The sequence below is a fragment of the Dendropsophus ebraccatus genome, chromosome 14, assembly GCF_027789765.1.
Source record: "Dendropsophus ebraccatus isolate aDenEbr1 chromosome 14, aDenEbr1.pat, whole genome shotgun sequence".
In the NCBI taxonomy this organism is placed as follows: domain Eukaryota; kingdom Metazoa; phylum Chordata; class Amphibia; order Anura; family Hylidae; genus Dendropsophus; species Dendropsophus ebraccatus.
In genome coordinates, this window is record NC_091467.1 from 18,096,718 (window position 1) to 18,112,977 (window position 16,260).

The 16,260-nt window shown below is 41.1% G+C and overlaps 1 protein-coding gene across 2 annotated transcripts in view; it reads left to right on the forward strand.

Moving 5' to 3' along the window:
• The window catches only part of LOC138773109 (signal transducer and activator of transcription 5B), a 129,837-nt gene that overhangs the window by 92,336 nt on the left and 21,241 nt on the right, over positions 1 to 16,260 (forward strand). For both annotated transcript variants that reach the window (XM_069954084.1, XM_069954083.1), the window contains 5 exons: positions 3,877 to 4,013; positions 5,933 to 6,089; positions 6,633 to 6,722; positions 7,985 to 8,159; positions 15,616 to 15,746. In XM_069954084.1, the coding sequence (XP_069810185.1) occupies positions 3,886 to 4,013; positions 5,933 to 6,089; positions 6,633 to 6,722; positions 7,985 to 8,159; positions 15,616 to 15,746 (681 nt within the window). In that variant the 5' untranslated portion in view covers positions 3,877 to 3,885. The remainder of the gene's footprint in view (positions 1 to 3,876; positions 4,014 to 5,932; positions 6,090 to 6,632; positions 6,723 to 7,984; positions 8,160 to 15,615; positions 15,747 to 16,260) is intronic.

The window sequence follows — 16,260 nt, forward strand, 5'->3', positions numbered from 1 at the left end:
CAGCGGATTTTACACTGCGAATTTGCAGCGAAATCTGCTGCGGATCCATTGCCAATTCATCCCTATGAGAATACATACTCGCAGCGGGATTGACATCCCGCTGCAAGTATGTAAGTTAACCCCCCGCCGGCCGAAGCATACATCACCTGCTCCCCGCTCCGGCTTCCTCGGGGGTTCCCGACATCTGCATGACCCGCTAGGACTTTATTTTTTCTTTCTCATAGAAGTGAATAAAGCTGCATAACACCAGCACCCTACTAACCAGATATTGTTGGCTATAAAAAAAAAAAAAAAGGAAGTATAAAAGGAAGACTTTAACCTAATTTTCTTTAGCATTTTTTCTTGGTTGGCGGTGAAAGACATAAGGGGCTGGTTAGGAATACTAACATCTGTACAAATTCCATTGTAAGTGAGTTGAAGATAGACACTTCTCGCTCTTTGATCTTTTGCAAAAGTTTTTACTTGCAGTATGTTTTTTTTATTTTTATAATCGAATGCCAGGAAAAAAAAACTTTAGCTTTTTTTGTGTTTTTTTTTTTTTTCCCGCTCCCAGATTGCAGACCAAGCTGTTTTAAAGGGGTCCTTGGGAGCTAATAGAAAGTTTTGTGTACCGTGTTTTGATGCAGTAAATGAATACCAGGGTGCCCGCTTGTCTCCCTCACTCCCCCTGTCAGATCCCTAGGTCCTGGCTGCGCTCCTTTTCTGTCAGCTTTTGATCCTGTGATCTTGGTGATGAGCGGGACATCATCGGAAGCACAGCCGGGGGCGGAAGATGTGACGGAGGGGGGTTAATATGGGTTCTGTAATTGTATGACTGCAGGTGGTCTTATATTCATAGAGTTTTCCCAGAAAAGCCCTTTAAGGCTATGACCTGATCTCTAGAACTTCTGAGTAGAGATGAGCACAACTTGAGCATGCTAGAGTCCGATCATTCGGCGTCTGAATACCAGTGGCTAAAGAAGTTGGATGCAGCCCTAGGGATTCTGGGAAAAACATGGATATAGTATCCATGTTTTCCCGGACTCCCTAGGACTTTAAATGGTGCACAATTGTACTTTAGCATGCTGTGGGGTGTGTGGGAGCCATTAGTCTGAGCCTTAGGGCCCTATTCCACCGGACGATTATCGTTCAGATTATCGTTAAATCGTTCGAATCTAAACGATAACCGTTCGGTTGAAATGCAGTTAACGATTAACGACCGAATGAGAAATCGTTGATCGCTTTATAAGACCTGGACCTATTTTTATCGTTGCTCGTTCGCAAATCATTCGCATTGAATAAGACGTCGTTCGGTCGTTCACAATAGATACAAAGAAATAGCGAAGAAAAAAGATCGCAATTACGATCATAAGTAACGGTTATCGTTCCATGGAAATGAGTGAACGTTTTCAGGTCTTTTGCAATCGCGGTCATTTGAGATCGTTAATCGTTAACGATTATGCAAACGATAATCGTCCGGTGGAATAGGGCCCTTAGGGTTCATTTACACAGAAAGATTATCTGATTTCAAGCCAAAGTCAGGAATGGACTCGAAAAGAGGAGAAATCTCAGTCTTTCCTTTATGACCTGATGTCTGTTTATAGTCTGTTTCTGGCTTTGGCTTCAAGTCTTTGGCAGATAATCTGTCAGATAATCTTTCTGTGTAAATGGACCTTTACATTGGACAAGCCTTGTATTTTGTTAAGAATAAGACTCGTATCCAATTTTAGTTGTTTCAAGATATTCCAGAACTTAACATATTTCAGATGGTTTTCATATAATGCTTTAGGTGCTGGGATACTGACAAAATAGTCCATACAAAAGATAGCAAAGGTGGCCATACAGCTGTCTCTCCCAGTCTCACCATACTACAGCCAGACGTTCATCTTCTCAATGGAGTGAGGAGCTGTAAGCCGCTGCCAGACAGCTCTGGTGCGGCCTCCTTCTCTGAGTACAAAGGGGTCAGATAGTTTACCTACCCTAATATCATCTATAGGAGGCCGCCATTCACTTTAGACAGTCGGTCCATGCTCCCAAAGGTTACAGACAGTATTTGACTAAAGGGTATGGGGACCTTTAAAGGGATACTCCAATGAAAAATGTTTTCTTTCAAATCAACCGGTGTCAGAAAGTTTTGTAATTTACTTCTATTAAAAAATCTTCTGTCTTTCAGTACTTATCAGCTGCTGTGTGTCCTGCAGAAAGTGGTGTATTCTTTCCAGTCTGACACAGTGCTCTCTGCTGCCACCTCTGTCCATGTCAGGAACTGTCCAGGGAAGGAAAGGTTTTCTATGAGGATTCGCTACTGCTATGGACAGAGGTGGCAGCAGAGAGCACTGTATCACACTGGAGAGAACCTTCAGCCCCCCAGCTGTTACATGCATGATGGGACTTGTAGTTTTGTAAACGCTGGAGGGCTGAAGGTTCCCCCTCCCTGCATTAGGTATTGCCAGCGTAACAAACCACATCACTTTTCCGCAGCTTGTAATTGTCCTTTATCCATCGTTTACAAGTCTCTGGAAGGAGGACAAGTCTATAAATCCAACCACATAGAAACACAAACCGGTGGCTGTTAAAGTCTTGAGGAACGTTTCTAGCTATAAAGTTGTGTGCTAAGTATCAGTGCACGACCAGGCGGATGTATCCTTATCCTTCTCACGGTCTGGGATGCACGGCCGGTGAACTCTTTACACCATTTATAAATCTGCGCAACAAACTTTTTTTTTTTTCTTTAAGAGTACGTGCCATGAAAAATAACTTTTAGATATGTCATCGCATGTCAAAAGTTCTTGATCACAGCGGGTCTCACTGCTGAGACCTGCTGCGATCAGGAGATTCAGCCGGGAAGAGAGCGCAGCGGCAGCACCATTCACTCCCTGATTGACCACTAATTCCAACAATGTAACCTCTTAAAGGGGAGATTTATCAAACATGGTGTTAAGTGAAACTGTCTCGGTTGCCCCTGGCAACCAATCAGATTCCTCCTTTCATTTTCCAAACAGTCTGTGAGGAATGAAAGGTGGAATCTGATTGGTTGCTAGGGGCAACTGAGCCAGTTTAACTTTACACCATGTATGGTCCATTTACACAGATTATCTGACAGATTATCTGCCAAAGTTTGGAGGCCAAAACCAGGGACAGATTTGAAGAGAAATCTCAGGCTTTCCTTTATGACCTGTTCTCTGTTTATTGTCTGTTTCTGGCTTTGGCTTCAAATCTTTGGCGGATAATCTTTGTGTAAATGGACCCATATAGACTTACATTGTAGGAATTGGCCATTACAGAGATACAGCTGGGGAGTGGATGGCGCTCTCTCACCATCTATATCTCTTGATTACAGTGGGGTTTAGCAGTGACACCCGCAGTGATCAATAACTTTTATATAAGGTGAAGACAATAGCTGCTTCTCAACACTCAGCCCCCCTCTCCTGTGGAATGAGCCCACAGAGCATGCTCACAAATGTGTCCTATATAAAGAACAGCGTGTGTAGATGTTCATTGTGTCTATGACCATGAGACTTTTGGTAAAGCATGTCACTAAATGCTGCAAAAAAAAAAAAATGCTGGGGCAAATGGCAGCGCCTATTTTACAAATAAAAAATAAAAAGGTTGGAGCAGGGGTAGGAAACCTTGGCTCTCCATCTGTTGTAAAACTACAACTCCCATCGTGCCTGTCCAGGCATGATGGGAGTTGTAGTTTTGCAACAGCTGGAGGGCCAAGGTTCCCTACCCCCGGGTTAGAGAAAATGAACATGTTCCAGTATCCGGCTCTAATCAGTAAAAAAAACCAAAAAAACTAGGTGATGCATTCCCTTTAAGTGATCTCCCTTTAAGTGATCTACTCCATCTGTTCTGTTATGTTCGGTGTGATGATTGTTCTCGCTTCATGTCCCGCAGATTGTCACCATGGCAGTGTGGATTCAGGCACAGCAGCTCCAGGGCGATGCCCTACGTCAGATGCAGGCTCTGTACGGACAGCATTTTCCTATAGAAGTTCGGCATTACCTATCACATTGGATAGAGGCCCAGACATGGTAGGTTACTAGGATCCTATCGGAGCCCTTGGAGGGCCATCTGGCAGAACAAACAGAAAGCAGAGAATACATTGTATTGTCGTACATGTGCACTGCAGAACCCAAACAGTAGAAAAGTTTGATGGAAACCACCTGTAAATCTGCTTTCCTTCTGAAAGTACCTACAATGCAATAAACATCAGTTCCATAGCCTTCCTATATGTACAGTAATGTATATGACTTCCGGACCCATCTGCTTATAAGCAAAATCAAATTGAAACAAATTTTATTTCTGCCTTACATTTGAATCCAGTAACCTATTTCTGTTTACGCGCTCAGGCCATTCCTTAGTTCTTGACGGCACATACTGTATATTTGCGTATAATGTCTTGTTGTTTTGCACAGGACCTACGTTGCCATCTGGAGAGGAAAAAAATGTTAAGATCAACGTTCAACAGGACCTTGTATAGATTTTTTGATCATCTCTCTTTAATAATTTTCAGCCTTTCAGTGTTGACAAGCAGTTGTTTGTGCGGACTAAGTCTTGTTAGAAGGCTTAAAGGGGTACTCCAAATCTTCCAGTACTTATCACCTGCTGTATGTCCTGTAGGACGTGGTCTATATATTTAAGTCTTACACAGTGCTCTCTGCTGCCACCTCTGTCCATGTCAGGAACTGTCCAGAGCAGTAACAAATCCCCATAGAAAACCTCTCCTGTTCTGGACAGTTCCTGACATGGACAGAGGTGACAGCAGTGAGCACTGTAAGATTGAAAAGAATACACCTGCCTTCAGCAGCCTCTAGCAATCTAGTGCAGAAAACGTTGATCAATGAAAAACATACGTACTGCATTGATTCCTATGAGCAATCATGGTATTGCTCATAGGAGTCCCCTAGGGGAACTACAAAATGTATTTAAAAAACAATAAACATATTTGGTATTGCTGAGAGAGCACTGTGTCATACTGGAAAGAATACACTACTTCCGGCAGGACATACAGCAGCTGATAAGTAATGGAAGACTGGAGATTTCTAAACATAAGAAATTTCAAATCTATGTAACTGACACCATAGGTTTCCTACAGAAGAAAGTAAATGTGGCGCCAAGTGTTTGTGTAAAAGGCAGCTCACCAACCAGATCCTTACTCTATACTGGCAAGAAGCAACAGATCTATGAAATGTAACCGTCTGCAGATGGGTATCAGCCCAACCAGGCACACCCCAACCGTGTTTCACATATTGTCTTATAGGATAGTCCCATTTAGGTGTTGTCTGAGAAGTATTTTGCATACTTTATCCAGCTTTGGATTGCAGGAAGAAAAAAAAAATCTTTCACAATTCTAGTTTTTTAAATTGCTTATATTTAAAAAAAAAATCTTAAACCTTCCAGTACTTATCAGCTGCTGTATATCCTGCAGGAAGTGATGGTGACACAGTGCTCTCTGCTGCCACCCCTGTTCATGTCAGGAACTGTCCAGAGCAGCAGCAAATGCCCATAGCAAACCTCTCCTGCTCTGGACAGTTTCTGAAATGGACAGAGGTGGCAGCAGAGAGCACTGAGTCAGACCTGAAAGAATACACCACTTGCTGTACCACATACAGCAGCTGATAAGTACTGGAAGAGTTGAGATTTTTTAAATAGAAATAAATTACAGATTAATACTGCTTTCTGACACCAGTTGATTTTTGGCCAGAGTACCCCGTTATTAATTGATTCCAAATTTTTTTTTTTAAATATATTGATTATCTAGTATGATAAGGGAACTGTTCTTCAGACAGGTCCATGTACTGTTATAGTAGACGCCAGGCTGAGGCGATGAAGAGGGGTAGTAGGTTTCTGGAGACAATGTCATCACTGAGAGAGATAATGGTAATAGTAAGTAATCAGAGTCATATGTAAAGAGGACTAAGTGAATGTTATTTCCAAATACAATGAACAGGGACTCTGTGGACCCGGAGAACCCTCAGGACAGTATGAAAGCCACACAGCTGCTGGAAGGACTGGTGCAGGAACTGCAGAAGAAAGCAGAGCACCAAGTGGGTGAAGACGGCTTCTTACTGAAGATTAAGCTTGGCCATTATGCTACGCAGTTCAAGGTAGGTGGAGAAATTACAATGGAAATAGACTTTATAGAAATAAACTATATAGTAGTAAGTCATTCACTACAGCATGTCACCGAACCTGGTGCTGCATTTACAAGTCAAAATAATTCAGAGCTGAAATCTTTGTTATATACATTTGGCGGCCCAAACTTATCACTTTTGTCTCTGAGAGACGGCAGCCAGTCACAGTTCAGTTTGTGTTTCTCAAAACGACCTGTGATTGGTCGCCGTCTGTCCGAAACACAAATCGGACACATTGATGATAAATCTGGGCCAGTGTATATACAGTGCTGTGTTGTAGGAAAGACTCTCGTTGCAATATATTAGCAATATACATATGAATATAGCTATGCCAGGTGTTGTAGCTCAGCCCTGTTCTCTAGTCACTGTCAGTAATGGGGTCACAACACTCTAGTTCTGCTTATTGGAGGGTCTTGGGGTGATTTTTTATACTGAAAGTAAGAACAAAAAACTTGTATGTACAATCCCAGAAAATAGTTTTTGATGTAACTCACATTTCTTCACCCTTTTGTATAGAATACATATGAAAGATGTCCAATGGAGCTGGTGCGATGCATTCGACATATCTTATACCATGAGCAAAGATTAGTGCGGGAAGCATCCAACGTAAGTCTATGTCTAAAGAAAACTCTTCTTAAGAGTATTTTAACTTTATTCGTTTTACGAGTCAAAATGCACACATACCTCTGCTACATTACCATACACAAACAGCTCTGCTACATACAGACACACATACATATAAATATATATATATATATATATATATATATATATATATATATATATATATATATATATATATATATAGTGTGCATATATGTACGTACACACACAGAACTCTTCTAAATAAACATACCCACAAACACACACCTCTGCTACATTATCATACACAAACAGCTCTGCTACATACAGACACACATACATATAAATATATATATATATATATATATATATATATATATATAGTGTGCATATATGTACGTACACACACAGAACTCTTCTAAATAAACATACCCACAAACACACACCTCTGCTACATTATCATACACAAACAGCTCTGCTACATACAGACACACACACACACACACACACACATATATATATTTTTATATATATATATATATATATATAAAATATATATATATATATTTTTTTTTATTAATATAGTGTGTGTGCATGTATGTGTGGGTGTATATATATATATATATATATATATATATATGTATGTATGTATGTGTGTGTGTGTGTGTGTGTGTATGTATATATATATATATATATATATATATATATATATATATATATATATATAATATATATATATACACACACACACACTAATTTTAATACAGATCGTCCCTACCAAAAGTGATCCCTCCTCACATCTGTGACTGACTTTATGTAAGGCCTCGCAGGACTTTCACCTCCTGTTCTGAGTAAGTTCTCAGATGAGGCTTTTACGTGTAGCAATCTAGAGGTGGTGCACATGTTACATCCAGATTCCTCTCCTGCCCGGCACGGTTCTCACAGATCGATGCCTGTCAGGAGAGGACTGTGCAGCCATCAGTAGCTGCACAGCTCACTCAGCAGTCTGGCAAATCTCATCATCAGGGCTTTGCCAGAACATTAGGGAAGCAGCCAGGGCGTCTGACACTGTCAGGCCGTCCTGTCTCTAGGCTGTAAGACCCAGGCACTTTTTAGCAAAATATTTTCTCGCTAAAAAGTGCACCTTATAAACTAAAAAATGTGGTAATGTGCCCAGGCTTGTGAATATGATTGTGTTCAAACTTCTACATGGAGTCATAGTGACCCCGCACCTTTACTTTCCCTCAGCCACGTTTTGTTTGTAACGACTCTGATTACTTCTACAGTCCAGTTCACCGGTCGGCGGCCTTGTAGACACCATGTCTCAGAAGCACCTCCAGATCAACCAGACGTTCGAAGAGCTGAGACTTATTACTCAGGATACAGAGAACGGACTGAAGAAGCTACAACAGACACAAGAGTATTTCATTATCCAGTATCAGGAAAGTCTGAGAATTCAGGGTAAGCCAGTCTTCCTACTCCTGTACAGATATAACAATCACCTAACATGACTTGACAACTCAAGAGTGCAGCATTTGATCACCGCTGGCTGAAGAAGTTGGATGCAGCCCTAGGGAATCCAGGAAAACATATGGATACAGTCATAGGTAATATACATGTTTCCCAGGACTCCCTAGGGCTGCATCCAACTTCTTCAGCCACCGATACTCAAATACCGAATGTTCAGACTCCACTTGCTTGAGGGCATGCTCCACTTGGGGGCATGCTCCACTTGCCCTCATCTTTAGATATCATCAAATTTCTCCTGCTACATACACTTCAGTAGGTTGGTGTCTGATATATTTGGTATAAGTGCCTCCTCCCGCCAACAGCCTGCTTGGTTATGTCTGACCAATTTTGGCTGGTTGTAGAAGGTGAAACTTTTTAGTTTATTGCAGTCAAGAACAAGAAAATCAAGATTTAAACTGAGAGTTGTCTGTGGGCTTGAAAACAATCCAGATTTTATTTTTCATATCGCCCAGCCCAACTTGTAAACATAGCAGCACCCCATTAATATATACTACAGCTCCGCCCACTGACACCTGAGCACATAAACACCTAGTAAATCTTTTATTACTGTTAGGAAACTGTTGGGAGCGTTTGAGGTTTATTATGCTACGTAGAGTAAAGATAAACTGGAAAAAAAAGCATTTAGCAGGGTTGAGAATATGTTGGCATTATGTCACTTAAAGGGTTACTCCGGCACACAGCAAAGTCGTTCCATTCTAAACTATTACAACTATTACAAAGTCACTTATAAAATCATGTTTTCCTTCTAAGTTCAAGAGTCATAGAGGTGGTGCTGCGTCACAACATTGCACTCCTCCTCTTTCACCCATCCCTCTTTGCTTTGACTTAGGGCTAAGAGCCTTAAACCTAAAGTGTTAAAGTCTGACTGTAATTTAAATGTCACTTTGTAGAAATCAATGGAACAGACAATTTTAAGAAACTCTTTAATAGGTTTTATTAAGCAAAATAGTTTCCTTCTGTACTCAAAAGCCGTTTTGCAGCCTACCCCCTCACTTCAGAAGAAGCAGGTTTACTGTATCCATTACACTCTATGGAGAGGGGAGGGGCAGAGGGAGGTGAGTGAGCATGGAGAGGAGAAAAATCAGCCCTGCACAGTACAACATCCTGCAATCTTATCTCACCAAGCTCTGACCTTTCTGACCTGTGAATTCAGTGTTTTACGTGCCCAGACAGTCTCCAAACTGTACAACTACTTGTCTCCTCTTCCTGCTCACTCATTCCCCTCAGCCCCTCCCTCTTCCATAGGTTATAATGGACTCAGCAAACCCATTTTCACTTTGCTCCTCTGTGATGAAGATGAATTTGCCTGATAAGAAGTAAAAGGGGGGGGGGGGGGCTGGTAGGTTTTTTGAGTACAGAAAGAAGCTTTTTTGCCTAATAAAACCTATTAGTTTCTTCACTTCACTTGTACTATTGATTTCTGGAAAAAAAAAAAAAGTTTTACATGAAAGTTAAGTTATTCTCCTTTGGTGCCATCTACGTATGCATTATAACAAAAGCAGAATATGTTTACCTGGGTGATTCCTACCTACGTACAGAGACTGCGTCAGGGGTTAAGGGGAGGCGATACATGTGAAGCTTAAATAAATTCTTTGTTCTCAGTGCACTGCGAAATGTTACACAGTGTGCTCTTATGTGACCTTGCTATGGTTAGAAGAAATTAATTTGTGATCATTATTATTCATTGTGCATCTATCTTAAAACAAAATGCTAAATATGCAAGAAAAATGGTTCTTCCATGTAATCTAATCAAGGCCTAAACCTTGTATGGGTAGCCAACCCATGAGAGCACTTTCTGACAGTATTCCTTAAAGGGGTGCTCCGCAGAAAATATGTGTTCAAATCTGGTTTCAGAATCTTATATAGATTTGTAGATTATTTATATATATAAAAAAAATCTTCCAGTACTTATCAGCTGCCGTATGTCCTGCAGGAAATGGTGTATTCTTTCCAGTCTTACACAGTGCTCTCTGTTGCCACCTCTGTTCGTGACAGGAACTGTCCAGAGTAAGAGAGTTTTTTTTATTGTTTTTTTCTGCTAATCTGGACAGTTCCTGACACGGACAGAGGTGGCAGGAGAGAGCACTGTGTCAGACCCATTACAGTTTAAAAAAAACAATTAGAAACAATTAAATTAATTTAAAAATAAAAAAAAATTATGGTGATTGGTAGAGATGAGCGAACCTTGGAATTAGGCTTTATTCACCTATCCCATAAAGTTCTCCGTATTTGCGGATCCGTGATCATGGTTCAACATAGAGCACATTGATTTCTATTGGGCTATTCACACAGTCGGTTTTAAATTTGATCCGTAATCTATTCCGTAAAAAAAAACAAAAAAACATGTATTCAAGAACAGATAGTGATTGCGGTACGGATTACCAATAGAAGTCTATGGGATCCGTACTGTATTTTTTACGGACGTAACGGATGTCACAAACACGGGTCAAATATATGCAAACTAGTACTGTTCAGATTTTACGGAAACAGATGGACCTATGGATTAATTTATATGGACCACAGAGTAAAAATAGTAGGAGGTTTTGCGGTCCAGAAAAATTACTAAATGTGTAAATGAGGCCTTGGTTACCAGTGGATGAAGAAATTGGATGCAGCCCTGAGGCTGCCTGTAAAACATGGATGCATCCTATGGCCTATGGCTGTATCCATGATTTTCAGGACTCCTAAGGGGCTGCATCCAACTTTTTCAGCCACCAGTAATCAAATACTGGCCCACTATAGCTTTGTTCACTGCAGATTCACCATATTCCTCAGCCCTTGGCTATCCTTATCAGTCCCATAAAGTTTGAGTTTATTCTTAAAGGGGTTATCCACTGTTACAAAAACATGGCCACTTTCTTTCAGAGACAACATGACTCTTGTCTCCAGTTCAGGTGCAGATTGCAATTAAGCTCCATTCACTTCAATGGAACTGAGCATCAAAACCTGCACCCAAACTGGAGACAAGTGTTGTCTCTCGAAGAAAGTGGCCGCACTGGATAACCTCTTTAACCACAAACACAACAGAAGCATTGATCCCCGGGGGTCCCAGTGGTCAAACCACTAATTGCCAGGAGATGGTTTCCATAGACTTACAATGAAGACCACCTCCACCAGTCAGTCAAGGAGTTAAAGGGGTACTCTGGCGGGGGAATTAGCAAAAGGTCATAATATAATTGCCCTCAGGTGATATTCAACCTGCATGAAGGACAGGTGTCTTTCCTGAGCGCACAAAGGATTGTGACTTCCTGTGTTTAGTCTCTTTTGTTGAAAAGACCAAATATCAGCACAAGGGAGCAGGGACAGCAGTTTGCCTTTTTCTATAAAAATTTAAAGAGTATATTGCAAAACTGCTTGCTATCACAACCCCTATTGTGCTTTTATTACACAATAGAGCAAAGGAACAATAACATCTAACTGCTGGAAGTTCTCATTATTACCAGAGATCAGCTCGGCACCATCCAGCTCCCTGGCCTGTTAGGGTCCTATAGGGGACTGTTAGGGGACTGTAAACGAGCACCGATCTACTAGATCGGCGCTCATTTCCTGAGCCTATTACACGGCCATATAATCGTTTAACAAGGGCTGCATGGACATCGTTACCAATGTCCTCACAGCCCTTGCTAAACTGGCATACATTACCTATCCATGGTCCAGGGCTCCTCTTGCGGTCCGCTTCTCCCCGGGTCCCACACGCTGCAGCTTCAGAGCGGTCTGTCTTAACTGATAGGCCGCTCAGCCAATCACTGGCAGCTGTGGTCCCAGACAGTGATTGGCTGAGCGGCCTGTCAGCTAAGACTGACCGCTCTGAAGCTGCAGCGCGAGGACTTGGGAAGAAGCAGAGTGCAAGAGGAGCCCTGGACCATGGATAGGTAATGTTTTACTGTTACACGTATCTGTGCATGGTCGGTGGCCGACAATTATAGGTCCAAACCGGTATCAACGATCAGCCGATGACATCGGCTGATCGTTTTGTCTATTACACGGAACAATAATCGGCTGAATAGGGCTGATTTGGCAGATTATCGTTCTGTGTAATAGTACCCTTAGTCATGGGTCATGCTTCAGGACCAGTACATAGAAACAAGCTGCATTATCCCTTCATATCATATGCACGCGTCTCTCGTATGGCAGACCGCCGTGCCCACATGCATATATTATAGCTTAGTCCACAGTAACCCATAGCCCTGCATTTGTTGTACACATTAGGGAATATGCCGTTATTGGTATATGGCTTTCACATGTGCAACACATGGATGATGGAGATTTATTTTTTTTCCTGTTTTTGAAACCTCGGAAATAAAAATCCTTGGGCCGAATGATAATTCCGCAGCACTTTTCAGTTCTTTTCTCCAATTTGTTACTTTTACATTGATTATTTGCATTTTTATAATTGCCGTCATTCTGACAACAATTACCCAGCGAGCGGCTCTACGTAAAGGTGCTTATTAGGGAGGGTAATTACACGCCCCGCGCCACTCTCAGACGCTTGATGGATTTACGATTGTTAAACCTTGCCGGGGATAATTAGACTTCATCAGAGATTGCCTCTGTCATAACCTGTGTAAACAGAGCGTCGCCGGGCTGGAAGGTGCGGAGAGCTCTGCATGGTGGGATAGTTAGGCTAGCATGGCTGCCTCTGAACAACATTAACATTGCGGTATACTCATAGCTGTGCCAGGGTAAACAAATAGCCCCAAACGTGACGCACAATGCAGTTTAAATTAGGGCACCTCCATTATTTGCTACTGTGACTTCACCAGTTGTGGACCAGGGCCTCGCCATTGAGATTTTTTTTTTTTTTAATTCTTTATTTGTATTTTTAGATGTATATCTATGTGTTACTGCAACTCTACACTAAAATTGTATGCACCAGCTGGAGCTCCATAATGTAACTATTACTCTGCTCATATACCTGGGATTAGAGAGAACACTGATCCCACTGGTTTAGCCCATTACACAGAGGAAAGGCTTCCCCCCCTCTCACCCCATTAGTGCCCGCATATGAACCCAGCCGAACACTGGCAGGTAGAAGTATAATGATGGGAGAACCTGGAGAATTCATTGGGCACCCAAATTTGAAAAAATCCCATTGGCTTTTTTGGGAATTAGTGAATTGCAATTCTCCAGGTTCTCCCATTGTTATACTCCTACCTGTCAGTGTTCGGCTGGGTTCATATGACTAAGGCTGCATTCACACGTTTAGCGTTTTTCTAGTCCGTGATTCAGGTCTGCTAGCTACCCCTGTGATCCGTGCAAAACCGTCCGCATTTTAAATTACATTGTTTTTCACGGATGAACGTGGTTTTCACATCGGTGTACATCCGTGAAAAACACGGGTCTCGTTGATTTCTATGGGGAATCTGTTCCATATTTCCGTTCCGAGTTATGACATGTCCTATTTTTAAACGGAACAGATTGGAGATCCGTGGAAACACTGAACATGTGAATAGCCCAATGCAAAGCAATAAGCTATAACTTTGTCTCGGTGCGTAGATCCGTGCGCACGGACAACTTCACTGAACATGTGAATGCAACCTTAGGCTGGGTTCACACTGCGTTTTTGCAGTCCGTTTTCTTTCCATCCGTTTTATGCAACAAAAGAAAAGATGAAAGACTGATGTATTTGTGTGCTTCCATTCTGATCAGTTTTTCCATTGACTTTCATTATAAAAAAAAAAAAAAAGGATCAAAAAATGGATGATCAATTGATTTTTTTTTAAGTACAAGTAAGTAGCTTTGCTTTTTCCTGTCCTATGACTTCTTATTACACCGAACGATTTGTGAACGATCAAACAATAAAAATAGGTCCAAATTCTATCAAACGACAAACGATTTCTCGTTGGTCATTTAATCTTTGTCTGCTATTACACTAAACGATTATTGTTTAAATCTGAACGACGATCTAGCGTTTTTTTAAACGATAATAGTCCCGTGTAATAGAGCCCTTAGAGTCAAGGACATATGAACATTTTTGACCTTATTAGACGTTACTGTGAGGACAATACCTAATTTATCATCGAGACGTCTTTTATTTCCCCAATGGGCGGCCTCCCACTTGTATTTTGTTTTTGTAGATTAACAAACAGAAAATTTCCATGATTTTGCAATCCCGTTGAGAGATGTGAATGTGCGTTGGGGAGATCTAGAAGGTTGCGTGCCAGTCCCACATATTTCATTGTTGAGAATAAGAGTGCTGGGGTTGAAATTACACCTGACAATAGTATGTCTGGGAATACTTCTTCTCTTTGCCGTATGTGAAGGATATGCTACAGATCCTCCGCAGTTTTTCCTTAAGATGTTCAGATCTTTATCTGTATTTTACCCCTGCTGAGTGTGTTCCTGGAGAAGAGGTAGCCTTTCCATAATATCTTTTCTGTGCAGGTCTGTCCAGAGTAGTAACAAATCCCCATAAAAAAAAAAATCTCTCCTGCTCTGGACAGTTCCTGACATGGACAGAGGTGGCAGCAGAGAGCACTGTGTCAGACTGGAAAGAGTACAGCACTTCCTGCAGGACATACAGCAGCTGATATGTACTGGAGATTTTTTAATAGAAGTAATTTACATATAAGTATAACTTTCTGACACCAGTTGATTTGGGGGTGGGGGGAGATTCTCTTGAGTACCACTTGAAATCTTCATTTACTTTGTTAGATCACGTAAAAAAGGATCTATTTTTTTATTCTCCTGGGCCCAAATATTGCTTTTCAAATAGGGCGTCCTGTCTTTTGAATAGGTGAAAATTCTAAAAGGTCCTAAAAAACCCCCACTAGGGGGCTCATAAAAAGCACATAATAAGGATATCAGTACATGAGTCTCTTCTGATTGGTTCCATGTGATAAATTGCTATGTATTGCATAATCTAATGGAGTAGATTATATGTATGGATGTATGCAGGGGACAAGCCCTTTAAAGCCTTTTAGTTAAAGGGTTTCTTCAGGACATAGGAAAAGCCATCAGTATCAGATCATATGGTGTGTGTTCCTAGTAGTTAGCAATATATCTGAATGCGAAGTTATATCCAAACTTTAGCCTGGGTTCACACTGCGTTTTCAGCATCCGTTTAACCGATCCGTTTTTTTTAACGGTCAAAAAAGTAGTGTCAACAGTACTTGTGCGTAAAAAAAAACGCATCCGTTTTGATCCGTTTTTTTTATAATGGAAGTCAATGGAAAAACAAATGCATCCGTTTTTTGCAATCCGTTAAACGGATGCTAAAAACGCAGTGTGAACCGAGCCTTAGCAGCGACAGCCCCACTTCATTTACTGTTGCTATTTCTTTTTTAATGCAAAGGTATGTATGTGTGTGTGTGTGTGTGTGGGGGGGGGGGGGGGGGGGTATTAAATATGTTTTTGTATTAATGCCCGCTTCTTTTACTATTTGCAGCTCAATTCTCCCAGCTGTCACAGCTAACTCCTCAAGAACGCATGCCCCGCGAGGCCACCCTACAGCAGCGGCAAGCTTCCTTGGAGGCCTGGCTACAGAGAGAAGCCCAGACTCTGCAACAATACAGACTGGTAATATTTTATTCTCTTATTCCAATCTTTTAACTTATTCTCTAATTCTAATCTGTTTCTATCTTCTGATATTTTTTTATTAATTCTTTGTACATTATTATGGTGGTTGCCACATTGAGTACTTGTTATCAGCATTTAGTGACATGCTTTACAGCAAGGCTCATAGACATAGAAGGCAATAGACACAGTATGTCCCCTTGAGATGAATGTTAAATATGATTAAGCGTGCTCTGTCACCTTTAAAAATGTCATTCCATAGGGAGCTGCTATTGTCTTGTATTGATGCTATCTACTAATGTCACATGTTGCTGCAATACTGTACAGATCGCTTTACAGCAGCCTCCTCACTACAGACACAACAGGAAGTCTGTCTAGTTTTAGCCCCAGTGGTGAGAATAAAAAAAAAACGCAAGATCTCAGGATTATTTTATAATCTAGAGAGAAAATTGGAAAATTCTGAAAAAAAAGTCACCAAAAATTCTTTAAAAAAATGTTTAACATAAAAACATTATTT